Source organism: Aptenodytes forsteri, unplaced genomic scaffold (genome assembly GCF_000699145.1).
Source record: "Aptenodytes forsteri isolate BGI_AS27 unplaced genomic scaffold, ASM69914v1 Scaffold83, whole genome shotgun sequence".
Classification (NCBI taxonomy): Eukaryota; Metazoa; Chordata; class Aves; order Sphenisciformes; family Spheniscidae; genus Aptenodytes; species Aptenodytes forsteri.
In genome coordinates, this window is record NW_008795371.1 from 1,608,519 (window position 1) to 1,626,296 (window position 17,778).

General features: G+C 37.4%; 1 protein-coding gene across 1 annotated transcript in view; it reads right to left on the minus strand.

Moving 5' to 3' along the window:
* Positions 1-4,630: 4,630 nt before the first annotated feature.
* The window catches only part of CHRFAM7A (CHRNA7 (exons 5-10) and FAM7A (exons A-E) fusion), a 42,878-nt gene continuing 29,730 nt past the window's right edge, over positions 4,631-17,778 (minus strand). The window contains exons 3-9 of the mRNA XM_019472375.1: positions 16,955-17,064; positions 11,796-11,875; positions 10,418-10,585; positions 9,831-10,025; positions 8,411-8,497; positions 7,635-7,744; positions 4,631-5,542 (exon numbers count right to left, since the gene is read on the minus strand). Coding sequence (XP_019327920.1) covers positions 5,024-5,542; positions 7,635-7,744; positions 8,411-8,497; positions 9,831-10,025; positions 10,418-10,585; positions 11,796-11,875; positions 16,955-17,064 — 1,269 coding nt within the window. The 3' untranslated portion in view covers positions 4,631-5,023. The remainder of the gene's footprint in view (positions 5,543-7,634; positions 7,745-8,410; positions 8,498-9,830; positions 10,026-10,417; positions 10,586-11,795; positions 11,876-16,954; positions 17,065-17,778) is intronic.

Genomic DNA, 17,778 nt, shown 5'->3' on the forward strand with positions numbered 1-17,778 from the left:
AAAAAAGATAATAGTGAAAGGCTTTCATTGGTGGTTGTAGTCCTGTTCAGATCCTGTTTGATTACCAGGTTAGATTTGCTGTAATGTGCAGATTCTGTTCACAGCCTTTTATGATTTACTGATATTTTAGTATCATGAGATTAGGCTAAGAAATCAGTTTTGTTGAAGAGAAAATATATTCTGATTGTTCTTACAGGATTAAAACTGGATGGCTGATACTGTTACTCTCTATAGCCACAAGACCCAGTGCTCTGATGGACATTGCCACCCACAGGGCAATGACATTGGATCTGCTTATGTATAAACTCCTAAATCATAGCAGCTTTCAGTCTGCATATTAACCAGCCAGGTGCCTGAGAGTGGTAGCAGACAGCAGTCCGATTTTTATCCCCATTCACAAATGCTTCAGAGATGGAGTACATGTGATGGTAGGTTTATACACAGTGCCAGGAACTGCCTGGTGTGTGTTGAGTTAACCTGTCTGACCATGTTGAAGCGTAACAGTAAGTTTGAGGTAATATGTCCCACTTCTCAGCACTCTAGAAGAGAGGGTAGGCATGTTGGCTTGGAAGAATGAGCAGCCATCAGCATGAGCCTCACCTAAATATCTGACATTGTGACCTGTGGCAGCTGTTATCCAAAGACAGGTTGGATTCAGTAACAACTACATGCTTGTATGACACGGTGTGTTGACCTTGACCAAACTGGTCTTTATCAGCTGTTCCTTACAAGCTTGTGGAAGCAATAATAGAATAAAGTCTTGGGTTCAGCAACCCTTGATTTTTACTACCGGCACATGCTCAGCAGGATGTTATAAAGTTAGAAAGCTTTTCAGGAAGCTGTTTCAGCATGTGGGCAGTACAACTCATCTGGCTGCAAAAAACTACACTGACTTTTTCTTTCCGCCATCTGGGGGATATTCTGCTGATTAGATATTTTTTTCACCAGTAGCCAACAAACAAAATTTGCAGCTGGCAAAAACAACAGTTTATTCAGCTAGTATGAATTTGTTTTTTCTCTCTTGTTTCTCCCTTCTATGTTAAACTTCATGAAGTAAATTAATACTGGCATTGAGGCCAGTCCAAAACTTTAATGGTATTTCAGTCCTACTTGATTTGATCACTTATGTAAGACTGAAGTAATATATGTTTGATGTGGGACTGGTTTGGTAGGAGGATATGAATGTGTTTTTATTTATCAAAGACCTTTGTCATCCCAGATTGATATATCCAAAGACATTTTTCTTTCTTTTATGGCTAATTATTTTTTTTTCCCCCTTTGGTTTTTTTACCTTTTGCAAATGAGAAACAATCGAAAGTCTCTTGATCTAAATCTTTTATTTGTACCTGACTGAAAAGGTATTGAATTGCTTATATGACAATCAGTACCTGACAGATGTAACATCTCTTTCTAATGCCCTTTATGCAATGTTTCTTAATGTAAAAAAAAGTATAACAAAAGGAAAGAAAATCTGGGACTTTGGTTTACCTTCTTTTCTTGTTAAAGAAGGTGAAAAGTTGAATTGAAACAGGTGAACTGAGATTACATCCTGCAGCTAGAGAGAATGTAAAGAGAATTTAAACTTTTAAAAAAAGTGTTACATAGTATTATCAATTCCTATATAAAATAATTTAATATTTTAAATACTGTTTAAATAATTTATCTGTATTTAAAACTAACCTTTTAAAATTTTATGTTTGGAAATTATTTGGCATTCTTTTTTGGCATTAACACTTAAATAAAATTTTTTAAATATTAAAAAGTCTTTTAAATATTCAATACAATTCAATATAAAAACAGAAAAAGTAATATACATTGTTCACACATAGTATTGTACATGACAGCTGAGCTCTAGAGTGAGCTTTTGAATTTGTCAGACAAGTCATAGCTTAGTTGTAGTGAACCACTTGTTTATCCTCTCTCTGGACTCTTAAGATTATAACAGATCCTTACCATCAATATATAGTCTTTAATATTATATACACATACTGTATACAGTATTTAATTTCCATCTCTATGCTCAGAATTGTAAATAAATATTTTTCCCAGCATTTAGATCAAAATATTGTTTAGCACATACACAAATATATTTAAGATGCACACAATTTGACAAGAAACATAACAATTTTGCTCAGGTCAGTTATAGGAAAATTTAACTCATAGATGCAAAATAACGTAACTGAGAAGTTGCCACTGTTGTATTTAAAATTTATCATAATCTTATTACCAAATGTTTACAGGTTATGTTAACAGTAGGAAAATTAGGATTCACTTGTCCCCTTGGTGCATTTTCATTAATCCTGCCAACAATAAAGGCAGTAGTGTAGGCATGATGTTGGTGTCTTACAGCTACTTTGTCTAACACCTGGTATTCGCTGATGGTATTACAAACTTTGACAGTATTACAAACTCAGTGTTAGAGACTTTGGCAGACTAAAGGCCAAATACCAGTCTCCAGTTTTTAAGTGTAGGCATGTCTGTCGTTGATAATGAAGTTTACTGTCAAATTCTAAATTGCTTTCTCCATCCTTCTGTAAAGAGCTTCTGTATTTAGCAAGATGATTTCTACAGATACTGTAAATGGATTCTACTGGAAAGAGGGGTACTCTCATGCTTCCTGTATTACATGCGTCATGTATTATGATTGCAATAGTTGTGTGCCATTGTACAAGGTAGTACCCAAAAGTCTTCATTTCCTTCTTGAAAAATTCTTACCAAGAGGAGCCCCAAACTTTACAAAGACTAAATGGAACATTCTATGTAGCTACTTAGGGATACTTGCGGAAGGAAAAAATACCAATGCAAATCAACATTCGCATCAGGAAGCCTAGTCTAGAAACATTACTCAGAAGAGCAGCACATGCCACATGATATGTGTAGTTATTCACAAATGAACAAAACTCACATTTCAGATTTTGGACTCATAGTTTCCTATTCATATGCAATCTACAAACTAGAAACTATTTGCAGGAATTATTTGCATGGCTAATTCTTAATAATTGTTCCTGAAAATAGAACTTCTTCATAGTTAACTCTGAGACATGGTTTCAAGATGAGCTTTCAAGAAGGATTTGAATGCTTTGCTCATGTCTTTGCAGTGTGAGATTCTGAATGAACCTTCAAGAAGACAGAATTCACAAACTGTGAGAAATATCCTGCCTTCCTTTCACTCCTCCTGCCCTTTTCTCTGGCATGAAGGTGCTTGAGCAGGGTGTTCACTCAGGTGATGGACTGTACCTGTGGTGACTCTGGGCTTGGTTTACATGAAATTTGATTCTCCTGCTTTCAGGGGAGCAGACTCTGAAAAAGGAAATTGTTACCTAGGGAGAATAAGCATTTCAGTCACTTTATTTTAATCCAGCTTAAGGGATCGTCTTGGGCTTAGCGACCATGAAATGATTTTAAGGGATAAACTGAGGCCCTGAGTTTATTTCACAGTAAAAACATGGTACAACAACAGGCCTCCATTTGTGTCTCTGAAGATCTCAGCCAAAAAGTCAGGATTCTGTAGGATAAAGCAAGCAGTCAGTGCTAAAGTAATCCTGCCCCACATCTTTTACCACTTAAATCGCTAGTCAGGAATACTGGTGTGCCAGCAAGAGACTAATTCTCAGCTGTTTTGTACACACGAAGTTTCAGGTCCTGATATTCTCAGCTCAGCCCTTTTCATTAAGACATCGAAGTCATGTGAAAACTAAGCATATTTTGACGGGAGAATTTCAGAATCAGGAATGACATGAAGTGATGAACTATTAGTTTTGCCTTTGCAAATGTCTCTCTAGACTTAAGAGAATTTGTATTTAAGTCTTAACCTTTCCTTGGATGTATATGCAGTGTGTATATGTAAATATATATTTATACAGTTCATAGTTCATATCAGACCCAAGAAAGCTTTATTATTCATTAGTGCTCTTCAGATGATAAACTGAGCAGAAAAGGTGCGGTTTTCTTGTAAAGACATGTTATGGTGACTCAACAGAAGGAGGTCTATAAAAGGCTAAGCATAAAACAGATCAAACATTTAATTTTTAAATTAAAACCTTCATCTCGGGATTTAATGGCTTCTTTTTGCTTTATATTCTTCATTTATGCTTAAGCCTGTACAAGGCACTGAGCACTTTCTCCACATTGGAATCCGGTTAACAGTAAAGGGACAAGTATGTGTATTTTTTTTTTAAACGAGTGAGGATAAAGTCATCATAAATCCTTCATTTTCTTTTTTGGTAGTTAAAAAGGTCATCAGTTGAAAGAATGTCTTTCTGGGGAGAAGGAAGAAGTAGTAAACACTACAAAAATTACTGTGAAGCCTGTTTAAGAATTCAGGCCAAACTTCTAGGTCAAATCCAGAAAGATACAGAAGGACAAGTTATGTGGTGTATCATCTTGACTTTCGGGTTTCTGGTGTCTCAGACAAATTCAGAATTCTGTAAAGTCACATATGCTCTATGTAAAATGCATGGAGGGAGTTACGGGTCTGGTTATGAGTGAGCTGTAGAGCTACATACTACAACTGAGTAAGAAGCAGTAGCTGAAAAGCAATTTATTCCTCCCTTTTCTCTCTGTGGTTTGAGCTTCCATCTATTTGGATTTAATCCTCTCCTAAATGTAAGCGTTTACGATCACTCGTTCAAATAGTTAAGGTGGACTACCTTCTATCTTTTATAACAAAGTCTGGAAGAAGTGACATTTCTGGCATTGCCTAACTGTTATTTTGTAATAGCCAGTTCAAAAACATGTAAGAGATGGTGGTGCAATATCCTGTCATTCTGAAGGGACTCGCAGCCACTTTGCATCTCCCACCGAAGAGTGCTCAGAGGAGCTGCGCACAGGCAGCCCACGGAGAAATCCTTGGCTTCCCTTCTGAATGGTGCCACTCTTCCGAAAGGAACTCGGGATCAGAGAGGGGGGCAAAATAAAGCGGACAATGAGAAGCAGTATACTCATTAAAAACAAGCAATCAAACAAAAAACACACTCTTGTTTGCTACATCTCATACTTCAGAGAACCAGATTGTAGTTAGGAGTTAAGCAAAATCCTTAGAAACAGCCTCTACAAAGTTTGGTGCTGACATTAAAATACCAATTGTACAAATGATTGTGAAGACTGAAAAAGCCATCAAGCAGAGCCGATCCACTACAGAGGCTGCAAACTTCCATTCATTGCAAATGGCTGCTTCTTCATCCTGGTCTCTGAATCGGTTTGCAATGTACCTGACCTCTTCCAAGATCTTAGCCAAATCTGGGTCACCTTCAGAGGGGTGGCCGCTGTGCAGCAGGTTTTCTTCATCTGTTGGTGAGCAGGTCATCCTCCCACAGATCACCCCTGAATCAGTGGTAGGTGTGCAGTGAACCCCTTCCAGCCCCCTAAACCCAATGTATAGCATATTCCCATTACTGGATTGCTGTCCACTCACAGTGTTCATCTCCACACTTGATAGGCTACATCGACGCTGTTTATGTTGACAGGCAGGACGCACTTTATCTTCCCCTGGTCTTTTCATCCTCAGAAACCAAGCACACCAGTTGAGAAGGATGATTCTTGTCTGAAAGAAAATTTTTCAGAGTAAACATCTCTTCACACAGCCACTGTCTTTGGGCGCTATTGGTATTTTTGCAGCCTGGGTGACTGTCTGGTCCATGGTCTCTGCTTAGTCTGCACAGGAGTTCTAGAAAATGGTGCCAGAGTTTTCCAACTGGTTAATTTGCCAGTCACTGAGGCTGCTTTCTTATTCTAGCAGTGCTGTTGATTGCCTCAGGCTGACTATCACTATTGGGAGTCCCCCCTTGTCTGATGGGAGTCTCCATAGTGTTGATTTTTTGTTACACTTGAACAGCGATACGCAGCCTTTTCCACCTTTACTAGAAACCATGAATTAAAAAAAACCCCACTTACTGAAGAAGAGTTACTTTTTAATAGTCTTAATAGTGCTGCTTTAGATTGTTGTCAATAAATTACAATTCTTTCACTCGTATTTGTGCTCTAATATTAAATTCACATGACATTACTGTTTGGAGAGGGCTGCTAAAACAGATGCTATACTGGACTGGACCACCAAGCTTTATAATGTTTTGGCTCTATTCTCATGTTGCTTTCATGATAGTTGATTGCAGTTTTCAGAAAACAGATCTGGATATAGCATGGAAAAAAGATGGAAAAATTACTTTGATTTAAAAAAAAAAACTTTGCAAATTTAATCAGTGTGTATCATTTTATTGTTTTCTGCATTGCCTTAATCCAGCCTTACAGAAAGCGCAGGCAAGCCAGAGATTGTTCCAGTTCAGATGCAAGCTTCTGTAATTTAATTCAATCAGATGTTAAGAGCTCATTCCAGTGTTTCTTTTCCAGAGCACTAATGAAATATTATTGTCTCGTATAATATGCAAATCTTACACTGTAATTAATGTTAGATTTGGTCCATTTATTCTGACTGTGGATTGCCACTCAGAGTAGATATTATATCCAGGCAAACATCCCAACCAGAGATAGATCTCGTCCTATTTACACTATCAAGCTTCACCAAGAAGGATAATGTTCCATTAACTGAGGGCCTGATCCAAAATCCACCAATATCCAAACAATGTTTAATGGACTTCAGCTTCTCAACACTAAAGCTCACTCCTCAACCTCAAGTACTCTGTTTTCTGAGGATATTTGGCTCAGTACTAAACATTTGTCCCCTTCAGGTCATCAAACATACGTCTAAAGATATATACCTTTTATTCTCTTCATTGAAATTTATTTTAAAGTCACCACCCCAGAATAGGTCGGGGAATATCTCATTATCTCTTGTCCACAGGGCACTGCTGTATGCACATTCTTTTTGGCTAGTAAGGATAATAATAACTCATTGTTCTAGAGAGAAAAAAAGAAAAAGGTCTTTCCATCTTCAGTAATGCCTGATGCTGCCATGAGCTGGGTGAAGTCAGGAAGAGTGGACAGTTAGCTGATGATACTCATCAATACCTGGTAATCCAGTATCAGTGTAATGTTCCCTGTAAAAACAACCACTCATAGAAGTACGTTATAAAGAAAGTCTTACGTGCTTAGAAAAAGACTTTAATTTTCCTTTGCACTTTACAGGTGTTATTGACCAGAGATGTAAAGGTGAGGATTTTCAGAGCAAGTTTCACTTCCACTTTAACAGCCATCTTTAACAAGTGCTTTTTAGGCTATTGATGTTTTGTATGCAGAGCAGCTAAATATGTAGCAGCTGCACAGTTGCACCTTGAGGCTAGTGTATTTCATGCGTTTATAATCTCCATCAGCACCTCACTCTTTCCTTCTACCTGTTTCACTTCTGACATCTGCAGCTTATTTGAAAATCACCTTCATTTATATATTTAGGTTTTAGCAAAATCCTGAGGTGATTCTAGCTGTTGTGAAGGAGATTCTGAATATAGAAGCTAGTTGAGGTATAGTCAGTCTGTCTCGCGCACACACACTCCCTAAGAAGCCAACCACACGAAAGGTATCTAGACATGTCATTTCTGGTGAAACTACTTTTCCAAACAAAATATTTAGGAAGGATTTATATGTTTTCAATAGTAAGAAGTAAACATGGGTCACTAGCTACTCTATCACATCTCTGATCTGGACATTTATACAATGGATAATGAATGAAAATCAAACCTTACCCATTTAGGCATTTTTCCCCCATCTGGATCATGATGATGGTATTGTAGAACAATAACAGTGACAACAACAGAAAGACCAACAATAATCATAGTGCTGGCAAAATACTGAGCTGCAAAATAAACAGATAATTACAGCAATATACTTTGGCTGATATTGCTTTGTAGCTATTATAAAGGGTGTTTATATACATGCATACATAGTGTTAAGTTCTTTTTCCAGTGTGGTGATACACGTGCTACTTTAGGTACTTGTGAAAGATTTCTCAAAAGCAGAAAGAGCAGCTGTTATTTTGAGAGCCAGCCTTTAATAATTGTCTTTGTGGAACTGAGCACCTGCCTTTTCTAAGCAACTGTGAAAAAGATTGTCCTCTAATTTTCTTTCACCAGTATTGTAGAGACTGACTGGTACTTCTTTTGTAAAGTTTCTCTTTCTGTTTGAGCAATTACAATGGGAAGATTTAATCATGTTTAGCTCTGTATTCCTAATGTCTGGCCAATTGTGTCAAAACTGCAACAACTTCTTCCATAGAAAACTGACTCCCTTACTCTTTCCCAAAATACACATAGGTTCTCTATTTTCTTCAGAGCAGAGAGCATGGAAGTTGTATAGGGGATCGCACCCATCAGAGCCTCTCATCAATTGGCAGCATTTTTCTAATTCAATTGCAGTAGGCCATTGTTCAGGTGGTAATTTGCCTCACTGCTGGCCTTCATGCAAAGTCACTGCACCTCATTTGACAAAAAATAAAAGTGAATAAAAGCTGTAGTTAGCTTACCGATTAAGGGCACAGAATCAGATGTTGCTGGCATTATTTCAGCCACAAGTAACATGAAGACAGTGAGAGACAATAAAACTGTTATACCTGAAAGATAAACATGAAGTATGAAATTAGATCAGTAGCTTGTAATTACAAGGCAGCAAGCAGCAGAAAATGAATCTGAAGGAGTGCTCTTTGCAAGATGCATTCCCACTGTTACCCTCGCACCAGCACATTAGTGGTACTCCTATTGTTTCTTGTACTACCTCAAGTTCAGGGTATTGGTGCTGCCAAACTAGTGCCAATGCTTGCACAGATGTATATATTTTTAGATCCTTGTAGCTGTTCAGTTTTTATCACCAGTTGCTAATTAGCGGAGGTAAATCAAAGTAATTCTTGCTGCTTGTTTGCTTTAGAAACATGGTGTGATTTTGAGTATTTGAGCATATGACACTTGATTAATTGGCATGGAAGCTACAGGTGGTGTAATGCATAATATTCCTGAAAAACAGATTTGCTGTCTTGGACAGACTTTGATACTGTTTGATATTAGCTGTTGGGTTCTGCACGTGGCTGTGCCCAAGCAGCCTTGACTGTTGATTTTTGGAGTTTGATTTCTGTTGCCCAGTGATGAATTCCCATCTTTCTGGAACAAGGCTTAGCTTTTCTCAGGGCTAGTTTTAAACAATAATGAGTCATTGTCAGGTGGAAAAGGATTTAGGAACAAAGAAGTCATCTTAAAATATGGGGAGGGACTTCTTGATTAGGGAGGCTACTACTCAATTAAACCATGTTTTGGAGAAATGTCAATTTTGTTGCTACCTTTTTCACAGCTATGTTCACTTAGTAGAAGCCAGTGCATTTGCAGTTTTGTATGGGGCAAAAAGTTTCATTATATATTTAACCTCCATCTTAAGGATCAAGTACTTAAAGTCATCAGATTTGTTTCACAAACCGATACTTTAGTTAAAATTCACTATAAAAATTAGAATAGTAGTAGCTAGAATCAGTCTTTCTGAGAAGGCACCTTAGGCTCATAATACAACTCACTATTAAAAGGAAATATTAAGAAGAATTCCATGTTAAAATGTTCAAATGCATATTTGTAAACTTAAGCTTTACTCAGTGAATGTGGGATTTTTCTTCAGCAAATAAACATCAAAAAATGAAACCTTGCTTCTTAAGGAAGGTAGTCAGGAATTGTCATGCTTCTGCTTGGTTGGCTGGAATTTCTCCATGTCACAACTTCAGTGTACCCTAAGCTGAGAGCAAGGGTTAAATATCACACAGCTTCAGCATCAAACAGTAAAAATAGCTCATGAGCCAGAATAGGGCACACAAGCTATTCCTCCTTGCCTACTAAGATTGTTTAAAAAACCTAAAAAAGGACAACTTCTTTTGGTTTGGTCATATTTACAATATGCTATTAAGGATTTACCTAGTGAGATCTTTTCTCCCGAGTCTGCTGGAAGCAGAAAAACTAACAAAGCAAGTGCCGATATCAGTACACAAGGAATAAGAAGATTGAGTCCATAATAGAGAGTCCGACGTCTCATAGTTACTGTGAATGTTACATCTGGGTAGGGTTCTTTACAACATTCATAAAAACTCTCAGTTCTCTTCCCAGGAACTCCTGTGTAGGAGGGAAAAGGAAGAAAACCAGAAATTAATGTGAATAAACTGTATATTATGTAGTGATTATTTTAAAAAAAGAATAAATGTAGCTTTCTAAGTTTTACTACAGGTAAAACTACTTCTTTAAGCTTAATTCCCAATTAAGTCATTTTTGTCAGATAATAAAGGAAAATCAGATAAAAGATACTCACTGAATTCAAGCAGCAATTTTGTCACTTACTTTTTTATGCTTATATTCATCTTACGTCTGTTCTCAGAGTTTCAAATGCCACTAGCTAGGTCATTTATTAATTTAATTTCTGTCTTCATTTCCCAATCATTATTCCATCCATTTCAGCAGTGGAGACAAGGCTGCAAGTTCACAGTGTAAATAAGAAATCAAGGGCTTACCTACTAAATCCCACTCTCCATTTGAAATATAGCCAGATATATCTGCTTCTTGCATTTGTAAGTCCAAGGACCAGCCTCCGTAAGTCCAGGATCCAAACTTCAGGTTACACTTCTGAACGTCAAATGGAAACCAGCGCACATCTATGTAGCATGAGCTTTTAAATATGCCTAGATTGGATTTTAAACAAGAACACTTAATTTAAATGCTTGTTCCACATAATTTCATGTACATTTTGTAACCAGACCTTGTTCTACCTTGCGCCCTCTGTTTTTAACTTGTAAAGCATATTTAATCTCAGTTGTGTCTTGACATGTAAATAGCAAAAGTCAGTCATAGAAAAGGGAAAGAACTGCACCATTAATATATTGATGTTAGAAACTCTTTTCTGAACTACATTTCCATTTTGGCACATAGTGGGAGAATGTTTAGAGAAGACTCAGATTTCTAGCTACTGTATTTCAGAAAGAAATGAAGCAGAGTATGCAATCTGTTTCTGCTATTTCTTTTACTGAATAAAATAAGAAAACCTGAAAGATTATTTGCTGTCTTATTAGATTTACATGATCGTGATTTATTCAGGAAAGCTAGCTTCTTATTTTTTACTTGTTGCGTCAGGCCCTGTCATTTAGCAGCTTTCACAATTGAATTTAAAAACCCCCACCAAATGGAACATCTTAAATCAAAAGAACAACAGGCAAACCCCTGAAATCCTCTGGGGTGGGTGGAAAAACTAATTTGTCTGGAGAGCACTTGGCTCTATTGCTGTAGTTTCTAAAATTCAGATTCTAGGAAGAGTTAATTCTAAGAATTATGCTAATTGAGTTTGTGAACAGAAACAGTACTCCACTGCTATACATCCAGAGAGTCAGTGATATATTTCTGATATCAAATAAATATCAAACATAGAACACTTTCCTTTCAGACTAAAAATTGTTTTGATGAAGCATCCAGTGAATCATTTCAAATAGAAGACACATCCAAGATGTTACTAAGCATCTTATTGTACAGTTAACGTATTAATAGAAGAAACAACTAAATCAATGAAATGAATTTTTATTAAAAGGCATTACCATGGCTTTAATAAACAATATCTTTTTATATTAAGGGCTTTTATTTTTTATCTTCTTTTATACTTCCACACTTCTGAAATAGTGCATTATGACAGAGGAATTTACATAATTGCAATAAAAAATGTATCTTGTATGGTGGTTTTCATACAGAAATGTTAACCATGTAAATCATGATGCATCTAGGCTTAAATCTATCAGATGATGCTAGCTAGATAAATAAAATATCAGAGAATTGATGTCAAATGTGAAACCCCACCATACATAAGTAGTCTGAGTTATCAAAATTTATGACATGAAAACAACCTACCTGGTGGCAGATATTGGCAATGTCCTGAAGAATTGACTAAAACATTAGTATGAAATGTAGCATCAAATCTCTCATCAGCACTAGAATAAGAAAGAAACAAAATGGTTTATATGCTTTTTGACTGGCTGAAGAATATCTGAGACGAATCCGTTCTTCATAAAAGGATTATTTCTCCCGAAAAACTTGACAGCTTTTTTCCTGTCACCAGTTTTCTGTGGCCTCAGAGTAACTGGCCTGATACTATTGGATTTGTTCCTGATTAACAACTGTAAGTGAAGGTGAGTCGCCTCATTCTCGCTGCTCACCTATCCCACTACATTCATTACAGTGCCTTGGCTCTATTGATTTCCATTTGGAAAGTAAGCACTTTCAAAAAACTTCTCAAGCAACTGTACAGGGAAATCTGTTCTCTTGCTGTCTACATTAACAGCAGCTAATGAATGCTGAGGAGATGGATACTCCAGTGTGTCATCCTACCCCTTTGCATGGGTGAACGTTATTACTACATAAGACTGTTTCATGCAGCTCCAGCCTTCATTATCTACTTCAGAACCCACAAACCTGGTTTCAGGTTCTGATCCTTTAAAGTTTGGGACCTAGGTATTCAAGAAATTGTCATAGTTATTGAAATTGGTGCCTAGATTAAATTGCACGGAATGTACTGGGAAGGTACTAGCAGCGAATGATCTTTGCATCTCAAAATTATTTCAGGAGTTGCTGTGCTGAGTCCATGTCTGAATGGCTGTTGGCCCTGATTATAGACATAGGCTCCTTTCTCAGGCTTTCATCTGTGCGGGGGATAAGCAACATGAGACATAGGCTACTGTACTTTGTTGTATTGTTTGTAGTTTCCAAGCAGTCACCTTGTAGGGATGGGTTGGCGCACAAGGCAAATACAGTGCCAGCCACTCTGGGGCAGGGCTGAGGAGGTCGCACGAGCCTCAGGGTCTGGCTTCTTGCTGCAGTCTATGCTTTCGTTGATCTAAAAACCTGTGTTGTCTCTAGGATGATTTGAACATGACAAGTCTCTGATGTCTCTTTGCCTGTTAGTGGTTTAGTATCTCATCATTTTCTAATGACCTTCTAAAACATCATCAGAAAAATACAGTAAGAATCTGAGATGGGGAGAAAGTGAAATATTCATAATTCTAGCAGAAAATAAAGTATAATAAATGGTATATTTTCCAGCAGGAAAACCCGTATTGAAATATTCTTTTTAAAAAAGAGGACTTTAATATTTGATCTATTCTGATGCAAATTTTGTATCTCAGAAGCTAAAATAAAGCAATCATTATTTTAGTCATTGTTACTTTGCATTTTATTTTCCCCTGATGTATTTGAAGAAATTACATTTTAAAAATATCTGGACTGGTCTGTGAAATAAGCAGACAAGAAAAAACTAAACCCAAATAATTACTTGCCCATCTGGAGTTGCACTTTTTCCTGTGGTGAGCAGAAGGCTCACAGTGTTGAAAATCTTTGCAGCTATTTAATTTGAACTCTGAAGACAAGCAGAAAAGTCTAAATATTGTGTATGTAGCATGAATGGATTCTAGCACTTTGAGGGGAAAAGGCAATTCAATTCTAAGGCAGTCAAACTAATGTAGGCCGCTCTCCTTCAGCTTCATAGCTCATGGCTGGATTCTCTGAGTTCATGTTGCAGCTTCTCTTCCAGTTGGAGCACTAATTGTTCTCCCTCCTCATCTTGGCTGCCTGTTTTCATGACATTTGTAAGAAACTGGTACTGCTAAGATCTCTGCTGATTGCACTGCTAAATTTGGCAGAACTGGATTCAGAGGATATTGGGGAAAGGGGCAGCAAGAAAGATCATACACAAACACATATATTGACACAGGTGTGCACGCACACACATGCATAAGTCTCATTTCCTTAGAAAACCAGACTTAAAGTCCTGCAACAGGTTTCTATATTAGACATAGACAAGTAATTGCTTTGACTTGAAATTAATAGGGGTTACATGATGAAACTCAAACAAGTAGTCAAATTTAGGATGTAAAAATATCCATGCCACACAAATTATTTGTAAAGTGGAAATTAATGACTAGAAATAAAATTCTTAGCCTCCTAGGCTAGATTCTGTTCTCTTCCCCTCGAGCAGAGGGCAGTTAAGCACCAGAGGGTTGCTTCTAAGACCTTGCTGCTGTTTCTGGTAATTGGCAAAAATAAAATTTTCAGAAGGACACAAGTGATCAAGGAACCTAGGTTTCATTGCCATGTGACTTTGCCTTTCATAAGACACATTCTTAAAAGAATATCAAGAGGTACTCACACTTAAATATGAAATTCTTTTTTCTGAACAAGTAGCATATGTGTTTTTCTGCACTGTGCTTCTGATTGTTTTTTGAAATGCAGTGCTTCAATTGTGAATGCACCAAGTAACTAAGCCTTTGCTTGATGAGACTTTGCTCTCAAATGTAGTGATAGAAAACCATTTCTGCTACATTTCTTCTTCAGGGTATAACCACTTAAAAGCAGATCTTGACCGCAGTACACTGAGATGACAAAGCTGTACCTAGCAGATATAATCCCACTGGGACCTATCTGGAGAATCTCAGGTTTATAAAAATGGAAAGCTGAAACTGTTAAAATGAGACATAACTACCAGAATTCTTGTTATTCCATGAAGTACTGAACACTATGTGGCCTTTGGAAAATAATACCACCAGAAATGAGCACTTCTAATAAGTCTAGTAAAACTAACAAAGTGGAAGAGAGCCATACATGACACTAACACAGTCAATCCTGGAATTTGTACATAGGCCCAGATTTTCTTCCCTCAGAAAAACTACAGATGAACTGGCCCTGCGTTCTTCACAACAGACTGGTTGTAAAATTTAATACAGCTGCCACAAGTTTCTCTGTACCAGGCTGCAGCAAGATGCGTAAGGACTCACGACATAGTGAAACATGCATTCATTAAAATGAAAAATGAATTTATTGTTCATGAATTTCTTTGTAACTGCAGATGCATGTCCCTAGTGAAGTGTATAGAAATTGAAAGCATCTAGCTCAAAATACCATGTCACCATAAGAGAACATCATAACATTCCCAATGCAATTTCATACAGGAATAAGTATTTGTTTTAAATAGCTTTACTTTCTGACTAAACTCTGAATAAGATGTTTGATCAAATATGTGTTCGAAATAGAAACACTGTAGAATAATTACTTCATGACCATGCCATAGTTAATAATCCCAAGATTCAAAAATCTGTATTAAACAGAAAACTAGTGTTTTCAGTTTTTCAGGTTATTAAGTCACCCTTCTTATTCTATAATGTGCTTCAGCTACAGTTAGCATGTATGTGTTAATATTACTAATTTCTAAAAAAATTACCCTTTCATTTTGGATATACTTACTTAAATATTGAAGCATAAATCCTCAGACACACTGAAAGTCTCTCTCAGGTATGTGATATATGTGAGGAAGAATATTATCATAATTCATTCTTTTAGAAACCTCTAAACTGCTGTTGTAGAGTACCAATTTTATGGCATACACAGTGTGTTATTCCACAGAAGAACAGAAATGAATGCATGATTTGTTGGATTCTCCCAAGAATGCTGTCATTTACGGAATCAAGGTAGCTAGGAATAAATGCTGAAGAGAACAAATTTGCATTGAAAAATACATTTAGCAAGATTAATGTTGCAAAAATAGCTGTCCAGGTTGCATGCTGCTCCATTTTGTGCACAGAGCATTTGAAAGGTTTTTTAGGCTGGTGTATGGACAACTGAAGCGCTAATTGCCATGCTTAAACCAGAAACAAGAAGTAATCCTGACAGGCAGTTACCATAAGAATGGTGAACTCTAATGGAGATCACCTCAAATCATTTAGTATTAATTGTACCTTTGAGAGAAGCACTGCAGCATGCTGTAAGCAAAACAGTAATGTAGGCCTTAGAGAGAAGTACTAAGTGGCTGACAAATGCTGTCACTGGGTGCTGTTGTCACATTATTACAATTCAACAGCACCTGTGACAATGACATTGATCATAAAGGTGATCATCAAATGGCAAAAGGGAGCATAACTGCAGCTGACATATTGGGTACAGCTATTCTCTAGGTCTTGTAACAAAAAGCAGCTCCTGAAGTGGGGAGGGGGAATCAGATTGATAAACACAGCAGGGTTGTCTTCTTAGTAGACACATGGCAGAGAAACAGAGGAAAAAAGCTATCAGGAAGACAAAAGGTTCATGTCATCTGCATGAGCAAAAAAACCACCAATATACCCTGGCTACCACAAAAGAGCCAGTGCAACATGTACAAAGCAGATGTAAGGTCTTTCCAGTACCTGGGGAACAGCACACAGGACCACAACAACTGCAGAAAAAGGCAAGTTGTTAAAGAGCAGACAGCTCTCAGTGCTTTATCTTTTTAAACTAAATAAATTCCACAATGGGAACTGCCATATAATGGTGCAGCCAAAGAACCTCTCAATGTCAGCCAAAGGTTCTGCAGTGGATTGATGGCAATCTGTCTGTCCCTGAAATAAGCCCAACTCACAACAGAGAGTTTGATGAGGAGAGCAGCAAATATTCTAGCTATTTTTGTAGCAGGAAGAAAGAGTGACACCAAAACTGGACATGAGAAAATGCAAACATACTTACTTACTGGCATTTACCTATCCTGCCTCTAGTGAAACCCAAACTAAAACTAGACAAGCAGTTAAAAGTCAGATTTGAACTTACCGGTAAACATTTAGACCAAACAAATAATGTAAGAGGAAATTATCACTACTTGTGCCATTAAACACATCCAGAAAAGTTTAGTTTTCTAATCATCTCACAAAATTTAACTAGAATTGGTGGTAGGGAGGATGTCGTTGTTTACAAAGTATTTGCAAATATGACCTTCTGTTGTGTAAACAGGAGACTGGTAATTTTCCAGTATTGCAAAAACCTAGAAAGTTTTGGAAAAGTATTTCAAAACCTAGGCATTTTGATGAGATTATTATGTCATTTGCCTTGCCTTATCTTTGTGATTGGACAGGGTGCTAGATAATCTCATGTAGGTCCCCTTTCCCACAAAAGGTTGGACCAGTTGATCTTTCAAGGTCCCTTCCAACCTGGGCTATTCTGTGATTCTGTAATTCTATGATCTTCTCTCCCTCCCCACATGAAAAGAGTATGACTACCTGTTATAGAGAAGAATATCTGGCTTCCAAATCAGTCCATCAGGGAAACGGACATTCTTCACTCCCGGGTATTCAGACACGTTCCACTGGAGATAATGATCTGTCCAGTACTAAGACATACACGCAAAAAGTAAGTTAGGTTTACTGTAGTTCTCTAGGGACTGGATAGGGTCATCCACTGGTTTACTGTAGTTCTCTAGGGACCGGATAGACTGAAACAATAGGTGTTCTCTTATTAAAGAGATACGATTTAGCTTCAGGCAGTGAAATGTTTGGAAAGGGTGAGTTAGGCCACCTAGAGCTCAATGGAAAGCATAAAAATCTCATTTTCAATTCACACTGCAGTGCACATAACAGCCTATAAAAGAAGCTTTGGGGTGCATGTATTTTATTGTTCATGCTGTCTCAAATGTCAATTTGGGACAGGACAGATTTTCTTTTACAATTCATATATTAACTTCAATTATGTTTATCTTCATAGAGAACTTTGTTTTCTGTCGTTGAAAATTCTCAGGTTGTAATAACTTGATTATAGACATGAGGTAGAGCAGCCAACAGTCACTGCTGACAGGGAAAACAATTGAAATGGCAGAATGGTTAATACTAGCATAGAAAGTCTTAGCAGCTCCTGTGGTCTGGAGTTAGGCAACCTCGGGAGCAGATGCTCGGCAGCACTGCACTGTCCCACAGGCTTCCTTCCTGGCTGGCACTTACTGCACTGGAGGCATCTGCCCCGGGGGCTATCCATGCTCCTTTCAACCCGTTCTTGACTGCCAGTATAGGCAAGGAGTCTGTCGCAGTCAAACCAACTGGGGTTTGATCTG